Source organism: Larus michahellis, chromosome Z (assembly GCF_964199755.1).
Source record: "Larus michahellis chromosome Z, bLarMic1.1, whole genome shotgun sequence".
NCBI lineage: Eukaryota > Metazoa > Chordata > Aves > Charadriiformes > Laridae > Larus > Larus michahellis.
In genome coordinates this window covers 29,005,864-29,024,748 of record NC_133930.1, presented here as the reverse complement: position 1 = coordinate 29,024,748, position 18,885 = coordinate 29,005,864, and the positions used below count along the sequence as shown (strand labels likewise).

General features: G+C 39.9%; 1 protein-coding gene across 1 annotated transcript in view; it reads right to left on the bottom strand.

The window, feature by feature from the left end:
* DOCK8 (dedicator of cytokinesis 8) overlaps positions 1-18,885 on the bottom strand; it is a 95,543-nt gene that overhangs the window by 60,944 nt on the left and 15,714 nt on the right. Inside the window, exons 2-11 of the mRNA XM_074570115.1 lie at positions 16,205-16,307; positions 11,813-11,988; positions 8,692-8,763; positions 4,494-4,617; positions 4,057-4,269; positions 3,428-3,513; positions 2,813-2,879; positions 2,428-2,577; positions 1,411-1,491; positions 450-609 (exon numbers count right to left, since the gene is read on the bottom strand). Coding sequence (XP_074426216.1) covers positions 450-609; positions 1,411-1,491; positions 2,428-2,577; positions 2,813-2,879; positions 3,428-3,513; positions 4,057-4,269; positions 4,494-4,617; positions 8,692-8,763; positions 11,813-11,988; positions 16,205-16,307 — 1,232 coding nt within the window. The remainder of the gene's footprint in view (positions 1-449; positions 610-1,410; positions 1,492-2,427; positions 2,578-2,812; positions 2,880-3,427; positions 3,514-4,056; positions 4,270-4,493; positions 4,618-8,691; positions 8,764-11,812; positions 11,989-16,204; positions 16,308-18,885) is intronic.

Sequence of the window (18,885 nt, the reverse complement as noted above, 5' to 3'; positions counted from 1 at the left end):
ATAATGCCAGGGTACACCTAGTGAGGTGACATTACTTCTACTGCACAGAACAAGCTTATTTGAATTTTTAGTTTGTGGGTTATAAAGCACATTGGTCAATGTTGTTGACCAATGGTCCTGTATACTCTTGAAACTAAGATAATATGTGTTTCGATCGCCCTGTATTGCAAATGAACTCCTTATGGCAAAGGCAGTTTTACTTCTACAAAGCCAGTCTTCAACCAGAATTGGACTTAAAACATGGAAAAATATTTATCATACATAAAAATAAATATGCAGAGATGAAACAGTGAGCATATTAAGTTGTTTGTAGCACTGAAAAGGAAGGCTGAGAAAATGTGAATTTGAATCTGCTCTTCACTCTTGATGCCAGAGTAAATGACATTGTTTCCTATGCACAGTCCTACCAAAGAGTCACTTGGCATTAGTTAGAAAAGTTAAACAACTACCATTTAAACCTTCAGCCTCAGGTATTTCTCGTTCAAGTGTTGAAAGGTTGAAGAAATTAGTTAGGCTTATGGGAATCCAGACGAATGGCATTCTGTATTTCCCCAACCGCTGACAAAAGGATTCAGCTTGAGCTTTCAGTTTTTCAATCTTTTCTTTTGTCTAAGACAAAGAAAATGAAGATTGTTTAAAAAGCAATCAGTTATTTTAATGCTACTATAGATCAAAATGGAAATTACATATTTACAGTTCAGTAAATAATTTGCATTCTTATCTCTCATGTTTTCTTGCTACATCACTGTCAGGATCATAGCTGGTTTGATTTGTACATTCACTTCTCATTTATTTTCAATGAGTTCATTTTCATTACGGAAATGGAGAACACTGATCTTTTTGCAGTGACCCTCAAGCCAGGCATGAACAATCACCATGAAACGTTAGCAGGTTCTACTTCCTTCGTCAGATACAGAAACAATATTCTACTGAAAGCAATATTTTAAAGGTGAGAGACATGTGGAAGTCCAGCAAACATTGTCAGTCTGCTCCAGAGAAGCAAATGTCCATGAATTCCTTGAACAGAGCTCAGGTTATCTATGGATGACAGCACTGAACAGGCCACATACACACTACAACAGGTTGTCTCTGAGGTACAAATATTTCTGCTAACTCCACATTGCATTTTCATGTCCTTTGCTCACCCCTGTCTGCTTCATGACTCAAGACTTGGTCAGTATTGATTTCCAAAGGCGTCAGTAATGGAAGTGCACCTTGCCTTCTTGTGCTGTCTTCCTGTTGGCCACAGACACCAGACTCCTTGCGCCATGGATGCATCGACTGGCTTCCTCCCCAATGTTCTTGGGATTCTGTCCTATTCCAAAGGGTCTGCTCTTTCTCTGTTGTTTTTTTTTTTTTTCTTGTGCATCCATTTTTTGCTCTAAACACTCTTTGTAATTATTTACTTACCTTACCAGCCTCACTTTCTTTAAGAACCATGTAGGGTTCTGCACAGTCTCCAATTTCTCCTTGCTGAAGCACTTTTTCTATCTACAAAAAGCAGTAAAATAAGACACTCACAAAGAAAAAACATCACCCAAATAGTAACATGTTCGTTCTCTAGCAATACAAAGAAGCACACCTAAAGGCGCGATATAGAATTCTTAAAACTGTCTTTATGGAGTAATCGATACTAAACCTTCTCCTGGTTTTCCATCTGGTTTGTTAGAAAGCAGAAAATACGTATGTGACAACACTGTCAATCAGGTACTACTGCATTTTTATTGAAATCAGGAAAATTAACACATTCCAAGTGAAGTGCTTCATAGAATCCAGAATCACAGAATGCTAGGGGTTGGAAGGGATGGTGGAGATCATCTGGTCCAGCCCCCTGCCAAAGCAGGTTCACCTAGAGCAGGTTGGACAGCAACGCAGAGAGGCGCTCCAGTCCCTTGATCATCTTTGTAGCCCTCCACTGGACTATCCCCAGTAGTTCCTTGTCTTTCTTGAACTGGGGAGCCCAGAACTGGACACAGTAATCCAGGTGCATCCTCACAAGGGCAGAGTAGACGGGGAGGATGTCCTCCCTCCACCTGCTGGCCATGCTCTTTTTAATGCACCCCAGGATACTATGCTCTCAAGGAAACTCAGTTTCAGAATTAAATAAACAAAATGATCCAAAGTACATTAAACCAAAGCCAAAAAAACTCCATAAAATGTAATTATTTTTTTTTTAAATGGCTTATTTCACTTTACTTTAAATTTCCCTTAGGCAGAGGTAGGAAATTCTAAATACTTAGTAGAACTTCAACACAGGGTTATCAATATACCTTCTTAGCATTGGAGTGAGACATAGCAGTGGACACCTGCACATATACTATTAAAATCTATCAAAATTAATCTCAGCTACAGGAAACTCATGTTTGTCAGCTCAACAAGCACAATTGGGAACAGGAAGAATGGTCTTGAAGTAGCACTGTAACGTACCTTTATTACTAGGTATATATCCGATGAGGGATAAGTGACAGAAAATACTGCTGATCTTGCCTGAGTAGACAAGTCAATGGAGGGTGTATGGGAACGCAAGAATCCTCTTAGTGAATCAGGGTTGAGGTCACAATGAAAATTTTCTGAGATCTTGGAAAGAAAAAGAATTAAAATGTATTGCAAAGCAAAAATGCATCAAATATATTTTGAAATGAGTCAAAAGTAGTAACTAGAACTACAAAATAAACAAATGCAAGCATGTGACTGACTGAATAAAAAAAATCCTGGCTCAGACTGCATGCGTGAAAAAGTTTCATGGATTTTGCAATTTTTCCAGAAATAAAAACCCAAGCCAACTGAACAAAAATACTGTATGCACGCTTACCTTTTTCCTTTCTTTTATATCATAGAGAGCTATGCATGCAAACAAAGGCTCAATCTCTATATCAAACCTGTTAAGGAAAGACACACAGGACACTGATTAATACTGCACTCTTATGGCTCTGTATAATAAAAAAATGAAAGGGCTATATTTTGACTGGTGCTTCCATTAGAAAACAAGGAGACATATTTTGTTCCAGACCTAAGCTCTCCCAAAGCCTGGAGGATTTTTTTTAAAGTGCATTTTATTAGATGATTTCAAGAGAAAAAGAAGGGAAGTAAACTGCATACAATGTATTTTCTAAATTTGTCAGAAAGGTGGTCTCAGATATCAGGTAAAAACAATCATACTGTTTTTGAATTTTTTTTCTGCTTATCAAGTCCAGTAGCATCTAGGGAGACCAATCTAGTTTGTTGGAAATACAGAATTTGGGCTCATTCACAACTCCTTTTTACCCTGACAAATTAAAGACTTCCGTAATGATGGATAGATATAGTCGTCCACTACAAGCAGGCATGTAAATGCTGAACAGGACACCTGCCGTGGCGTAGCAGTGTTGGCAGCAGTACACTGGCAGGAACTGAGAAATGGTGAGCAAGGCTTGTGAAGGATACTTACTTCAGAGTCTGCAGCTTCACCAAAATCCTGTTGCCCAGATGTTCCTTTGGGCGGTCTGGCACCGGCCGTATCTCCACTGCATCTTCCTATCATTAAACAGTTATTCTACTCATACTTAATTAAAACAAGTGTAAATTTACAAACTTACATAAAACCTTTATGTGACATTAACTGGGCCACTGGTACAGACTAGCACCTCCCCCCACTCAGCAGGCCCTTTATCTCCTCAGAGATGAAAGGAAATGTATTCCAGTTTCTGTACATTTACACTTCTGACCCCCATCTGGCATTTACACAGAATATTTACACTTCTGGGCCCTAAGCAAGAGTTACAGCAAGGAGTAACACACCCACACAACCGTATCACCAGCGTGGGGCCTGACCCCCAGCGAGGGAGGTGAGAGGAAGCCCCAGGCAACACCACAAGTCCAAGTACAACCCCCTGAACACACCTTCCAGAGAGCTGACAGGAGCCCATGGTGACATGCCTTCGCCATGTTATTATCCAAGGGACACACGTACCCCGGGCCACAAACCCTGTTTTTCAACCGTGGCACAGCTTTAACCATAAAGACGCCTGCGGCAGGCAGCTCAGGGAGGCTTGTGGTCCCATTGGCCTCCCATCTCACCTCGTCCACGGAGGGGTAGAGGGCGAGGAGCTCGGCGTGCCGGTTGGTGCGCCGTGCCTCCTCGTTCTGCCTCTCGAACTCCTCGGCGCTGAGGTGCCGCAGCAGGTTCTCCAGGCGGGGGTCCGGCTGCAGGCTGCGCAGGTCGAAGTCGGAGGAGGCGAGGGTCGTCCTTGAGGCCTCCTCGGGGAGCCCGGGGACCTGTCTGGGTCCTGCCTGCCGGGAAGCAACAAAATGGCGAGCTGTGGCGTGGACACTGGGTGGCTCATGAAACATCTCCTGCTTGTCTGGCAGAGAGAGGCCTTAACGCCACCTCTGCCATGAGGCCAAATGGCAAGCACGGCTCTTCCCTTGACGCCATTATGGAGACCTGAGGATCCCTTCCTCTTTGAGGAAAGTTGCCGTATTGGATCATTTTTCCCAAAGTAAAGAAAACGTACCTGAAAGTTTGCATCACCTGAATCCAATGTTTCCGATTCAAACGTTTGTTTTTGAAGCGTCTTGTGAAAATCTTTTCGGGATCCCTTGTTTTTCAGGCTACAAGTATCTGGATTCCCCTGGTTCCTTTCACGGGCAAGTCAGGACACCACGAGGAGGAGTTAAGGGAAAATAAAACAGAAAAGAAAAATTTATAAAAATAATAAGCAACTGGAAACATTATTGTGCAAAAGAGCAATGCAGCACAGCTTTTACACAACAATGTGACATTTCACAATGCTTAATTGTTTTATCACACCCCTGCAACTCTATCATGTATATTAGGAATGGTTTTAAAAGGAAGAAAATTCATCCAGAACACTTTTGCTTAGACTGTGAGCCTGAGACTGCAGCACAACCTGACCTAGGTACAAATTCAGCTCCAAGCTCCCCATCAGACATGGTGATTATTTCAGTGACCTTAAGAACACGGATCAGGATCACTTATCTCGTGGCTGGCTCTTTGCTCCTGCAATCATACATCAAGGAGCTTACTGCTCTTCTCCTGGACCTAGCTGGTGTCCCAAGTTAATCATACACAACCATCTACACCTCTCACACGGAGCCTGCTTTTGAAGAGGGCTATTGCTATGGCACAACGTAACCTTCTCTGCTGGCAACCTCCCAAAATTTTGCATCAAGGCACCAATTTCAAATTACATTTTTGTGGTAGATGGAAAAAAGAGCAGGTACCCTGAAAAAAGATACCAGATGCATCCAGAGCTCTATTACTTCCACTTTAGTGTGCAATCAGCTAAATCCTGTGATGGCCTCCTTGCAATCAACTAAATCCTGTGATGGCCTTCTTGCAATTAGCATTCTTAGTTACAGTATCCTGCTTCTTTCATTTTCCTTTCCATAACACTCCCAAAGCAGTGTCTAAACATCTGAGTACTTTCATAAAGACACCATGATAAGCAATTATTGATCAGGGAGACACCTTTTTATTACATTTTGGGAGTAACGGAATTATATGCTCTGATGTGTTTTAATTTTAATTGTTTGCATTTTAATCGTTTACCAGTTCACTGCAAATGAAAACTGAAGTCATAAAAGACACAATCCCAGCTCTCCTTGGATATGACCTTGTTTTGGAACTGCCTTAATAATCCAGAATGAAAGACAGAAATTCTGCACGAGTTTAAGACATTTTGGCATCCAAAAGAGGTTTTGCTGATTATTTTTTGACTACCTCTGGTGACAAACAAATGATTAATAGAGAGATTTATGTACCTGAGATCACATTTTCCCTGTGGTGTACAAGCCACACTAGGGATGCCTTTCCCCTGAAGTATTCCTGGAAAATTTTTTTATATTGTTTATTTATTTTGAAAAGCACAGTAGAAATTAAAACTCACCAAGAGGCAAACCCTGCTTTTGGTGCACACATCAATTTAATGGCCACACAGTGAATTAAGAAAACACAACAAGGAAAAGGAACAAAGGACAACTGAAAGGAGAAACTGACAAAGAACAAGTGTCCCATTCAGCCTCTGATAAAAACATGTCTGGGGCACGAGGACCACCTCTGCTCATGTCACCCGCTGAAGACTCTTCAATATCCTGTTCTGAACCTTCACATCCATGAATGGATGAAAGTCACTTACACAATCCTCTCATCCATGGCTCACCAGTGTTGTGGTTTTGGCCAAATTGGCCAATGGCCGGCGACAGATGCTCCCCCTCAGCCTCTCGTGCATGGGGAGGAGGGGGAGAGGTAAAGAGAGATTTTTGAGTTTAGAAGAAACTAAACTACTTTAATGAAATATTAATAGTAAAATAAAAAGGAAAATAATGAGATAGATACAGTATATACAAAACCATATTAAACTCCCAGGATGATGTCACCGGCAGGCACTGGGGAAGTCCCAGGCTGGGCTCAGCGATGGGTGGGAACCGGGTTCCAGAGTTGGAGTCAGGAACACACTGATCGGGATCAAAGGCAGATGAACAGGGAGGGTCCTCCCCGGACATCGGCCATTGAAGGAAGAGAGTTGACCCTTTGATCCCTCAGCTGTTCATACTGAGCATGGGGCAGATGGGATGGAATACCCCTGTTGGTCAATTTTGGGTCACCTGTCCTGTCCACTCCTCCCCGCAGGTGGGACCCTTCTATGCTTTTCTGTTTCTGACCCTCCAACGGGGCAAATAACGAAATTAGCTGACCTTGGTTGTTATAGCAATAAGTACAATCAAGAGCCCCTGTGCATACCATTCCTTGGCACAAACTCTTATCACTCTGAATGAACCATTTTAGACACAACGTGCTGTTAATTTCAGAGAGTTAGAAGAGGCCTAGCTAAGAAGTAAAATTACTGAACAAAAAGTTGGTTCTGTTTTACCTCAAACCAGGAAAAGCAGACCACATGTTCAGCAACCCGTCCTATGAATCTTTGTCTCCCAGGTGGGCAACTACAGTTTTTCCAGCATTTCTCAAAACAATGCAAAGCTTTCTACAACTAGTTTTTCTCACTTCTCTCGTAATGTCTTTTCTTTGTCTCATATCTGGTTTTGAAATAGTGTCCAAGCACAACATGAGCCTCCCAATAACAATCTATCACTGGTTTATGTGACACCGCAGCATCTTTTACACTATCTTGTTCTTTGCAATTTTTAATAATTTGTTTTCTTTGTTAGCCACAGCCACCAAAGCTCAGGTCTCTGACAGGGCCCTTCATCATGTTTACCGCAGACTCAACTGCTTGACAAAGTTTTTGAATGCTAATTTGCCTTACCTGAATGAATGAAATGGTAAAACACATGACAAATCTTTTCACGCATGTGTATTTCTACGGCTCCATTCACATTTTTACAAGCACACACAAGTGCAAAAATAGCTATGTTCTACTTTTCACCTCACTTGCTTTACTGGTTGCACCCTAATCGTGTGCACAGACAAAGCTGTCTCTTTACAGCACACTCAGAACAACACTGCGTGAAAGAGCTAGCACCCATGTTCTGAGCAATGCAGGTGGAGAGCCTGCAAAACCCGCTAGCTTATTTTTAGTGACTCACTGTGGAACAGTTCTGAGAACTCAATCAATTTCATCAGCACCCCCGGAGGAAGTCTCTTAATAACCCTCAGCGGCTGCTCCGTCCCTGCACAAGTTGCACAATTAAACAATGCAATTCCTTTACAGTCACCAGAAGTCAACTGTAATGCACTGACTACTGATGTACATCATGTCAGAAAAACAGAGAGTAGCAAGGGTGGGTGACGGAGCACAATGAAATGGCAGCAAATGTGCTACTACGGCTTCTCAAGACCGGGGCATGAGCACAGGAGGGGGTGAACAGGAAGTGGCACAGAAAAACAGAGCTCCAAAGACCTCTCTCTGAAGAACGGGGAGAAGCTGGTGGGGAAGGAGGTGAGCTCCACTGGCACAGGGCATCCCTGAGAGTCTGGGAACAGACACTCCCACACAGAAAACACTAACAGAATTCCTTTCACATTTAATACATGGAATGGAATGGAATGGAATGGAATGGAATGGAATGGAATGGAATGGAATGGAATGGAATGGAATGGAATGAAATAATAAAATAAAATAAGACAAAACAAAACAAAATAAAGGAAAGGAAAGGAAAGGAAAATAAATTAAGTCACTTGTAAGGACTACAGGTCCAGTTCTGTGTGTTAAGTTACACTGACCCCAAATGCAAATATCATTTACTGATGTAAAATAGTAAAGTTGGATGTTACACTAATAATCCCATGAATACAATCAATCACTGCTGGGAAATCCCATAATCCTCATTCTTTTGCTACTTGCATTCCATTTCGTTTTAAGACACCATTAAAAATCAGATCATGTCGAGTTTTCAGGGCTTGGAGGGGAAAATGAAGAGCATACAAATATAGTCTTTATCCCTGTTATCTTTCCTTTTAGTGTGATGAAATTCGTGATTTAGTTAAATCATCATTACAGACAGTAAATGTGAATTTTTTCCCAGTTAATTTCCAGAGTGCCTGATAGTTGAGAAGCAGATGTGACAATATTTAGCTATAGCCCACCAAGTCAAACAAAACTGTATAGTTATATATACTACTGAAAAGTCATTTCTTGTCTTCATTCACCGACTCAAATCATTATTCTTTAGGAGCATCTCCTCTCTGGCAAATAAGTTATTTTCTATTTTATTTACTTGTATGTAGCTTACTTTCTATTCACAATCAGCCATTCCCGGATATACGTCTGAACACAGTCTCTGACATGTGAGTCCAGTTCAACCCTGGGGAAAAAGCAACAAAATATTGTAAATATTTAATACCTAAGTCACATCTTAAGGACAAAGAAAATTTATCTAAACACAGTGTTCAGAAAAAGGCCTCTCTATTAGTCCTCTCCTGTATATTTATTTTACTGGTAAACTATTGTTTGAGATTTCAAGAATCCTGTGTACTGCATGAATTCCCCAATGCAGGTTTTTGTTACTGTGTTTATAAATTAACAAATGTACATTTAACAGTTGTAACTATTTGCCATACTATGCATTTCATTAATATAAGACCGATGTTGCTATAAAACCAGGTAGGTATCCATCTTTGTGATTTTCAAAAACTGATAACAAGTCTCAACATACAGAGATATTTTTCCAGAGGCTTCAGCTTCTGGACTTTTGCAAATACATAGTCTCCTGTATGTTTTTGGTGTAATTTTCTCTTTCTCATAGAAATGAAGTAAATTCTAAAAATGGACCTTACACTTTTAATCAGATAGCATAATAAAACTTCAAGATCTAAGAATATATTATAATTTAATTTTATGATTTTCAAGTAAGTCTCATTTAATGTAGGGGGTTGTCAGCGCTGTCTGATAGACTGGATACTGATTGGAACTGAAATATTATAAGATAAAGTTGATGACTCTGAATTTGCTGTCTCGATGTTGTAGCATAATTCCCCTACCCCTATTCTAAAAATTTTAGTGACCTGTGCCAAAATCAATTGTTAGTACTCCAATTCCAAGTGAGTAAAAGAGTAGGATACACATGCAATGCAGGCATGGGTGAGAGGTATGATACTTATTAGCACTTTCCACCCAGAACTCTTAACAGATTTGCAACTGACTACCAAGTAATCAACTGATTACCAAGACAGGTTCATGTGTGCACCGCAGGACAGAGCCTTGGCCGGTATGGACTGCTGTGTGCCCCTGCCACTGGTGGACTGACACAGCACATGGTCACCTCCTGCATCTGGTTCAGATGGGACGTATGTTTGCAAGCAGGCAACACATTAACCCAGTTTGGTTGGTGGTACCTGCTTCCTGCTCTCGTGCAGGAAGACATCACAGACTGCATCACCTGCAGGCGAGTCTTTGGTGCATGCACCTCCCGAGCTCTCAGCTTCCCTAACACACCCTGGCATCCTTGACCAGGATTTTCTCTGAAAGCACTAGTATCCATAACAGCAGTGGGAACACTAAATGGGAAGCTGTTGTGTAAAAAAAATCTGCTGAAAGCATATTTGTTGGTGTTGACTATTTGGGCTTTGCCACAGACTCCTTACAAAATCCTGAACATCACTGTTGTGCAAATCAAGCTTAAAACTGACTGTACAACACGAGTCTACATGTTCTCCTACTGGAGAACAAATAGAAAACTGTTGTTTAAACCAGCACTCATGCTGGGAAGTAACCTTGGAAACAGGGGAGAAATGGTCATCTTATCTTTTAAATCTCTTTTCAAAGTTGTGTAATTTTTTACTATTTTTTCCTATAATTTTAATAAATACAAACTTCAAGCACCAAAATACTCACTGTCTCCCACATCCATTCCCTCTCCCCCGTCCACAGCCAAACAAAAATTAATGATAAAGACTGGAAAATTTTCCATTAGTAATTATAAGTGAAAATCACCTTTTGTGCAAACGTTACGAAGTCCCCTGGGTGGTGTATGGTTTAAAGAATTCTCACATGACCCAGCATGGCACCTTGTCTCTTACCGCCTTTGCTCTCCTGAACTTCCTGAGGGGTGTATTGGGCCAAGAAGGAACTTGCAGGCTCAGACCTTGCTTAGAAACAGGGGTTCTCAGCTAGTCCACAGTCAGCAAAAGTCATATAAACTGTGGTTCCTGCTTAGCCTCATTGCATTTGGTATGCTGGGCAGAAAACACTGACGAACACCGCTGTTCTGTAGGATTCTAGTTTACACAGCTGGCTGCTATAAATTAGAGCAGGCTATAACAACTTTTGCAGGAGAATAGGGGGATGTAGACCTACCCCGTGAGCCAGGACATCATAAGCTAAGCCTCTTTTGTCCCTTCAGTGTCCAGGTTCAGCACAGCAGAGAATATAGACTATGCCCTTCATTTCCTGAATATGCTGGAAGGAGCCAGCCCCCCATCCCAAACATGTTGCACAGTTAGCTGTCTTTGCAGACATAGCAGTTTGAGGCTAAACTGGTGCTGACTTCATGTTTACCTGACTGATACTGCTTGCAAAACTCAGTAGGTCTTTGTGGTTCTACCTGAAGGTACCATTTACAGTGAAAAAATCCTGGAAGAGTATTTTGTATACAATGCATATGACTACTAAACTCCATCAGAAAACTCTCCAATGCATCTCTTTTTCTCATGCTGAAAAATTCAATTGCCCATAGTTTGTTTATCAAACCAGCTTAAATATTTCCGGGATGGCCGAGCACTGGTATCAACGCATGCTACCTATTTTAATTTAAAAGCTGTTGAAAATAGTGGAAAGCTTCCTAATTATTTCATTAATGTCAGCCTGAGACCAAAAGTGACTCCTACACTAGAAATTAACACTTTTATTTTCCCCCAAACCTAGTGAAGTATGAAGTATTTCCCCCCATTTAAGCAAGAAAGGTACTGAGAAAGAGATGCTTCATGATCTGATCAATGCCATGCAACACATAGCTGGCAAAAAAAAAAAAAAAAAGAAAAGAAAAGAGAAAAGAAAAAAGAAAAAAGAAAACCCTCTCAATCCTATGCTTAGTACATGATCAGAATCAGCTTCCACCTCTGGAGTCACAGCTACAAAATTATTTTTCGTACTACCCTCCTGCCTTTCTTTATTCTTCTACCTGGTCTATGCCTACCTCACTTGTGCCGCTACCAGCTAGCTCAGGAAGTCACGTAAGCACTTGCATAATTTTAAGTGTGCAAAGAGGCCTAACAGAATCAATGTCGAAGTTCAAATGTTTTAAGTTCAGTCAGTGCATAACGTATGGATGGATGTCAGACTGAGGTGTTTGGATCAACATCTTCAAAACTATTTTTAAACCTGCAACATTTCAGAGAGGGAGAAAGTCTCCTTACCCATCTTCTGGCATAGAAGGTTGCAAAGTCCTGCATTCTTTGGGTGTAAAGACAATGTCCAAGTCATCTTCAGGAAAGTCACCAAGTTCTTGTGCTAGTTCTGAGTCTGAGTTGTTCAGCCGCGTCATTAGGAAGCCTTCAAAATCTACTGGGTCTACTGCGTCATAAAAGGAAGGCTAATGGAAGAAATAGAGAGGTGTTTATTTTAACAACAGAAGATTTTTCTTAATAGTGTAATTTAGGGTTATTTATTTAATTCTTGTTATTGTCCCATTATTTATTAAACATCGGAAACAGGCTATATACAGTGCATTTAATGCAGGGAAAATTTGCTAATGAAACATTCAGCTGAATAAAGAACAGAGAAAGCAAAGTTTTAAAGCACAAAGAAGAAGTGGAAGATACTACACCTAAATCCAAATTTGCACCTATTTTTTCTGTTGAGCTTTCCTATATGCTGGTAGAAGGAGCACTGACTGAGGTACGTCCTGGATGCCCTCAGATGTGCTCTGCTGGATTCCCATGAAGTACACTCCGTCCCCCTTGTCCAATCCATGGTATTAATCAGGGTTATGAAAAAGGCAGACATGAGTAGGAACAACAGAGGACAAGGGCAGGGGACCAAAATGATAGTGACAGGCAGCACCAGCTGGCAGGGAGCTGCCAATGGACCCTATAGGACAAGTGATGAAAGGCACTAGAAATAATGAGGCCAAAGCAGTAAATCTCAGAAGTTATACTGAGATAAGGACCAACTATATGCACCATGGCTGCCACCATGAAGATGGGACTTATTTGAGGTGCTGTGCCTGAAAGATATTGAGTATTAGAAATGCTGTGTACTTTTGACTCCAAACAAAGTTGAGGACAAGATACACCCCAAATCAGAAGAAATTATTGTTTTCCATCTCTGAATGTTATTTGTTTGCATTTTATTGGAGTTCTAACTTTATTGGATTTTTCAAGGTTTAATACAGTAACTGCACAAAAGGTGCAGTTATGACCTGCTTTTATGAACTACTAAAGTTATTATCGCAAACCTTAGATATCCACCATTTCTACAGCACATGGCATCACACCTTGATAGAGAACAGTTGTGCATGACTACATTTTATCAGCCATTCTTACACAGAATGTCTGATGAGAACAGTTTAACAAGTGCAAGCTCTGTCGCTCATACATGCTATGAAGCTGTCTGGCCCTTTTTATCTGCTTAGTCTCAAAAACAGAGGCAGAAAATCTTGTTCGATATGGTACCTAGAAATGTTCCACATACACATAAATGTGACTTCATATGTTAAAAGTATATGTTATTCTATGTATAGATAAAACAGAAAATTATTTTACTTGCTATATAGCCAACAAAAATAGGCTGTATATGTTTAGAAAATAAAAGATCTCTCCAGTTGAGTACACAGCATTTCATATTGTTAATTTTCTTGACAAGTAAAAAAATCTACAGTTTTAGAAAATCTATAGTTTGTGTTCTGTGAGTTCCACAAAAGGCCGAGGACACCTCAGTGCAGTAAGAGCACAGAAAAACAGAGCATTACAATAATAGAACTGGAATAACTTATTTACTAGTAGGAAGAATTTTAGCAAAAAATAGCTATCAAATCATCCTTCTATGTAAAGAGCAAGGATTGCATCGCACTGATTAGTGCAAATACCTTTCACAAGAGTGCCTTTTGAAGCTTCCAGTGATAAATAGTCTGAATATAGATCAGAAGGTCCATCTCTATGGTGCTGTTGATGGGGTGTGGGAAAAATAAATGATGTCGATACTGACTTTATATTCAATGTTACTGTGGCTACTGTCTCATCAACATGTGCTCTGGAGCTATGCTCCTTATACTCCAGTGTTCTTCTGTACAGGTAAAATCTGTGGGCTAAAATCACGAAGTCTTCACTCATTATTAGGGAGTCCTACTCGTGCAAGTCTCTCATGGAAGTTGACGGGATTTTTGCCTGAGCATGAAGTGACCTCTGCACACAACAGTGTTATACCCACAACATCAGGAATTTTAGTTCAATAGGAAAATGACGATTTCCACAATTTATGAAACACGCAAAGGTGCTCAACGGTGGCAAAGCTCTGGGTAACTCTGAACTAAAATGGCTCACACATAATATGCCACGTCAGTCACTGTAGATAGGAAGACGAATTAAAACTTGCTAGTGGTAAATATGAGTTTTGGAGCCTTTTTAGTGTTCTGGAAATATAAGTGAGGAAGTTATTCAGCTAATAAAAATCCAGAAACATCTTGCAGATAGTGACACATCTTTAGAGGAAATCTGTTAAAAACGTCTAGGAGAAGCAAACCAATTTAAACTTTTGAAAAAAACAGATGTGGTAAATACTCCTGCAAATGATGTAGTAGTGACCTTGAACACACCCAACCACCACTGCCTGCCCCAGGTTCCCCTTTTATAGGGAAACTGTATTGGTCTCTGCAAAACTAAAGTCTCCGAGCTCACCCATCTGCCTCTATATTTAAGGGATCGATTGGATTTTCTGAAAACACCTTTGAGAAAATCTCTCTCTTTGCTCTTTTATCCAAAGGGAAAACCTAAACCCAACAGTAAGTCCAGCAAAACATGAGGCAGCCAGCTGAAGAAATACACTGTGCTGTTAGTAAATTTTTGGGTTAAGCACTGTCTCTGTTTTGTACCTGGTGTAACGCTGAGCATCCTGGATTAACCATTATGAGTAAATAGTGATCTTTATTAGCTATGGATTTTTTATTAATTGTTAACATAATATCCTTGATGTTCACTTACTGTACTGACAGTGGGTAAAACATTACGTTAGTGGAGATATACATATATATATATATATATATGAAGATCTACTAAAAAAAACCCCTAAATATTAAAGTAAAACACAGCTTAAAGTATACAAAAGCATATCACATCTTTTCAGTTGCTGAAGACATAATGTTTTGCATGCAAAACATTTTTGATTAATACAATCTAATTTTTGATTAAGCATAGCATTTCCTTTCAGAAATCTCACTTTTCCATTCTGACAAGTCAAATCCATCACATTTCATTATGTCTTCTAATTTTTTCTAGTTGAAGTGTTAATGACTATCTTTAGTCACTAGGAATGTGTGCTTTTGGCTATTGTAAATTAGATACTAATGTAAAAAAGATGGTGGAAAACGTAAATGCAGATGGAGGCTAATGGTCTCCCTAACAACTGGTGCAAATCATCAAAGGAAACAGAAATTCTGTTTCAACTGTGAAGCCAATGCTCCTTTTCACACATTATACAAGTGTGCAAAACTAATTACTCTACAGAAAATGCCACAAATCATTACTGCAAACGTACCTTTTTAAGGATGATGGATAAGAGGCATGTAGATTGTGACAGCACACAAAATGGCAGCTACGGCGTAATACTCAGTAAATCAAATGTTATCAAGTTTCTCAAGAGCAAAAGCAGTTGTCTGCACGTAGAAGAAGGGACGTAGCCTCCCCAGGCTGAATAACCGCAAGGAACAAGTTAAAACACCACAGCATTTCAGATTAAGGAAGTGAGTAGTGGCGGGAGGCCCCAACACACAGGAAGTCACTGCTTACATCTAGTGTTTTACATTTTTCACAATTGCTGGTGCACAAAGACTTTTCCTGCTTCTACTTACTGTGTCTCACAAAAAGAAGAAAAAATTGAAAGGGTAGGAAGATGGAGACCATCAAAATCTCAGTCATTTTTATTTATCTCGTAGTATGTTTGCAGAAGACCCATCCTCCTGAAAGGCCATTAAAAAGATCGTGCAGTTTTTCCCTTTGTCATAAGGGCAGTGTCATATGGTCTGACTTCTTTAGAGGGGGATTACATGTGGAAGGCTGAAGATGATTCGGAGGCACATAACAGTTGACTCAATTATATCTGTGTCAATCAGGGCATACTTTGGCATTTCTCACTTAACTTGCTTACTCTACAGCACTGGTAAACAGGTCAGTGTGCTGCCTCTGCTGCTAGCTTTGGAAATGGTGTATTAAGCCAACCAGCTGAGCCTCTACCTTTCTTTATTTCTCTTTATTCACTGACCTCCTTTTGCAAATCATTTGTGATCACCACACAATGCATTTACTTGATGGAATTGAAAGTTTCCAGCCAGGAAAGGATTTAATATACTCCAACACTTACTAATTAACTTTGATTTACAGTAGTATGCAGAAAGACTGTCTATCTCAGGCTCCAAGGACCATTCTAATTTTTTTCAAATGCATAATTTCCTCAGCTCACCAGGGAGTATTTTTTAACAGCTTCAGGCAGAAGCCAGTGGAAAGCAAGACAACTTAGGAAGATCACTTAATTTACCCTAAAAACTTTAAGCAATGCAGATGCCAAACCTGTGTAAAGAAGATAAACCCAGAACTTACCAGGTGAAGAGAAGAAAAGCCAGGGGTACTTAAGCTTCGTTGACAGAACTGTGCAAAGCCTGGTTGGAGAGTAAATTGCTTTCTTATTTCTGCAGAGGAGTGCCTTTAATTAAGCAGAGAAAAACCCTTATAATTACAATTATCCCCATAAAAATCGCAAATGCCAGGCTTTAGCCAATTTAGTCTCTTGTCCCAGTGTTTAGAAATGTATTTTGATTATGTTCTAGGCTCTTCTTGTCTTGTTTGATGCAAACCTCAAAAAACATTAGCAGTCCTATATAATTAAGATTCTGACACTCTTCCAACAGATTTCTATCATTATATTGCAGCCCTCGTAACTGGGAACGGCTATGCAAGATGGAATAACCTTGCCCTTAAATGAAGTGTGACTGGAACTTGTACAGCAGTACTTGCAGATTCATTTCTGCGAAGCAAAGATACAGGATAATACAGCAGAAAAAGAAAAATGAATATCACAGAGGTAAATATTTTAATGAACTAGTAATTGACCAACGGATAAAAACAAGACAGGACCAAGCACCGAACAATGTAAACCCAGACTTACATTAATAATGCAGTCTGCTGTGAAAAGCAGAAGACAAACCAAAGCACGAATTTAAAAATCAGCATATATTGTATCAGCTGAACGCTTGAGAAAAAGACTTCTTAAGTGCTAATTAACCAATTTCAATGCTAGAAGAAAGAGGACAGTACTGAATTCTTCAGAAATCCCAGAGTGATAGTACAGTTGTATGTCCCAATCTGAAAATTCACTAATCAGAGTTGCTTGGTCGTTTTTCATGGAGACAAACCAATTAATATGATTTAGAAATAGTCAACCATGAAATGGTAACAAAACATCTACAATATATTTCACCACAAATGTTCAGGACAAGACTTTTAAAAGAACAAGATGCTCTTAAGCAAATTCCAAGTTAAAAAAAAACAATCCTGCAGCCCACTAGGACAGCCAACCGGGAGGCAGGAAAATACGGAGGTAAGAAGACTTTCCCTTCCATATGAGATTCTCTTCCAACTCCAGTAAGCTTTAATAGGCATCTTAGCATTACCAGATGCCACAGGACAGTTCGCCTGTTCAGTCTGCACCTGCTCTCCTCTGTGGCGTCTTAATTTCTATGACTACTATACCTATTCTGTGACACAATCTCTTAATACTGCTTTTCTTAACAAGCATGACAAAACCTAAAATCCACTCAATGGAGTTCTGCTCATATTAAGAAACAGGCATCTCACAGAAGGTATTAAAGTTGTTAGAGGTATTTGGCCTGATTTCTAATATAAAAGACGCATAAATAAGAGTAATTGTAGGTTAAAAGGCCATGCCAGGTGTGAGTGGGACATTGCCCCAATCTGAAAGAGGCAGCAATTGCAAAGCAAAGCCAGAGTTATAGAGGAGGAAAAGAATCCATTTGGAAGAGAAATTCCTATTTATCAACAGTATTCTAAAAATCAGACAAGATGAAATGGGATTTTTTTAAAGGTTATTCAATAATTATATAAGCAAGAAGCCACATAAGGGGAGTGAGGTAGTCTGTGCATTCCTTAGATTATTTTTGACCTATTTTAAAAATAAAAGCTGCCTATATATCAAGGTTATTGTTATTTGTCTTCCCACTGCAAATAATCTCTGATCATGAATGTATGTAGCAAGTATAACACAAAATTAAAATTATTCAGAATTATTAGTTTCCTTCAAACTGAGTTACATTTCTACCCTGTGCAGAAGTATTTGTTCCTAAAGTAAATAATAGATGTAGCAGCGGATGTTGGCTTAATGTATGTAAAAAAAATGTGTTACAGTGTATTGCAAAATTTGGTGCTGTAAACAATGATATAAACACGTCTCTGAATTACACCAGATATGGGGTCATCAGACTCTTTGAAGAGGAAATGGTACAAATTTTCATCTACAAAAGAGGAAGCATGCATGTGGATGAAGGGATACATTTGCTGTCTGGTAAAAGCCTCTGCAAGCCCAGCTAACTGAGAGGAAATACGTTTCTCAAGAGTGCCGACATTAGTTCCAGAGTTTCCCCAACGGTCTAAGAAAGAACATGCAAAATAAATCAGTCTAATGGAAGAAGAATCCTGTAATCTCTAAAGGTGAATTCAAAATAGTTTGAGTAGTTCAATTGATTGTTTTCATGTTTTCTTATCACTAAAGGAAGAAAGGGAGACGAAATACAGTAAGAATAACAGAAGACAGCAAAGTTGGTTTGAACTAACTCAGAAATGATTGTTAGGATCTATTAGGAATAGGTAAAGGAAAGACACAGCTGCTAAAAAATGCTAAACTAAAAGCACAAGCTATCTACCCCAACACGGAGAAAAGGTGGGTGTTACAGTCAGAGATCAGCATGGAAAGTTTTGACAACCTGGGAACCAAGGTGGAAACAGAGGTCCTTCTAGACTGGTCTTTGATAATGCCAGAACAGCTGTGGTCTCTGAGATGCCTGTTTTCTAATCAAACAGCTACCTCACACACTGCCTGCGTACCTGCAGGAAAATGGTGGTCCATGTTAAATTAATGCATTTGGTGTCCCAGCTTTTATTGGACACTGCAGCCCGTCTATACCATGGCCATACTTTTAGCCTCCCTGCCTGTACAGCAGCCCTGTCTGATTCCGAGGAAAGCTTTACAGTCACCTTTAGCAGCAAGC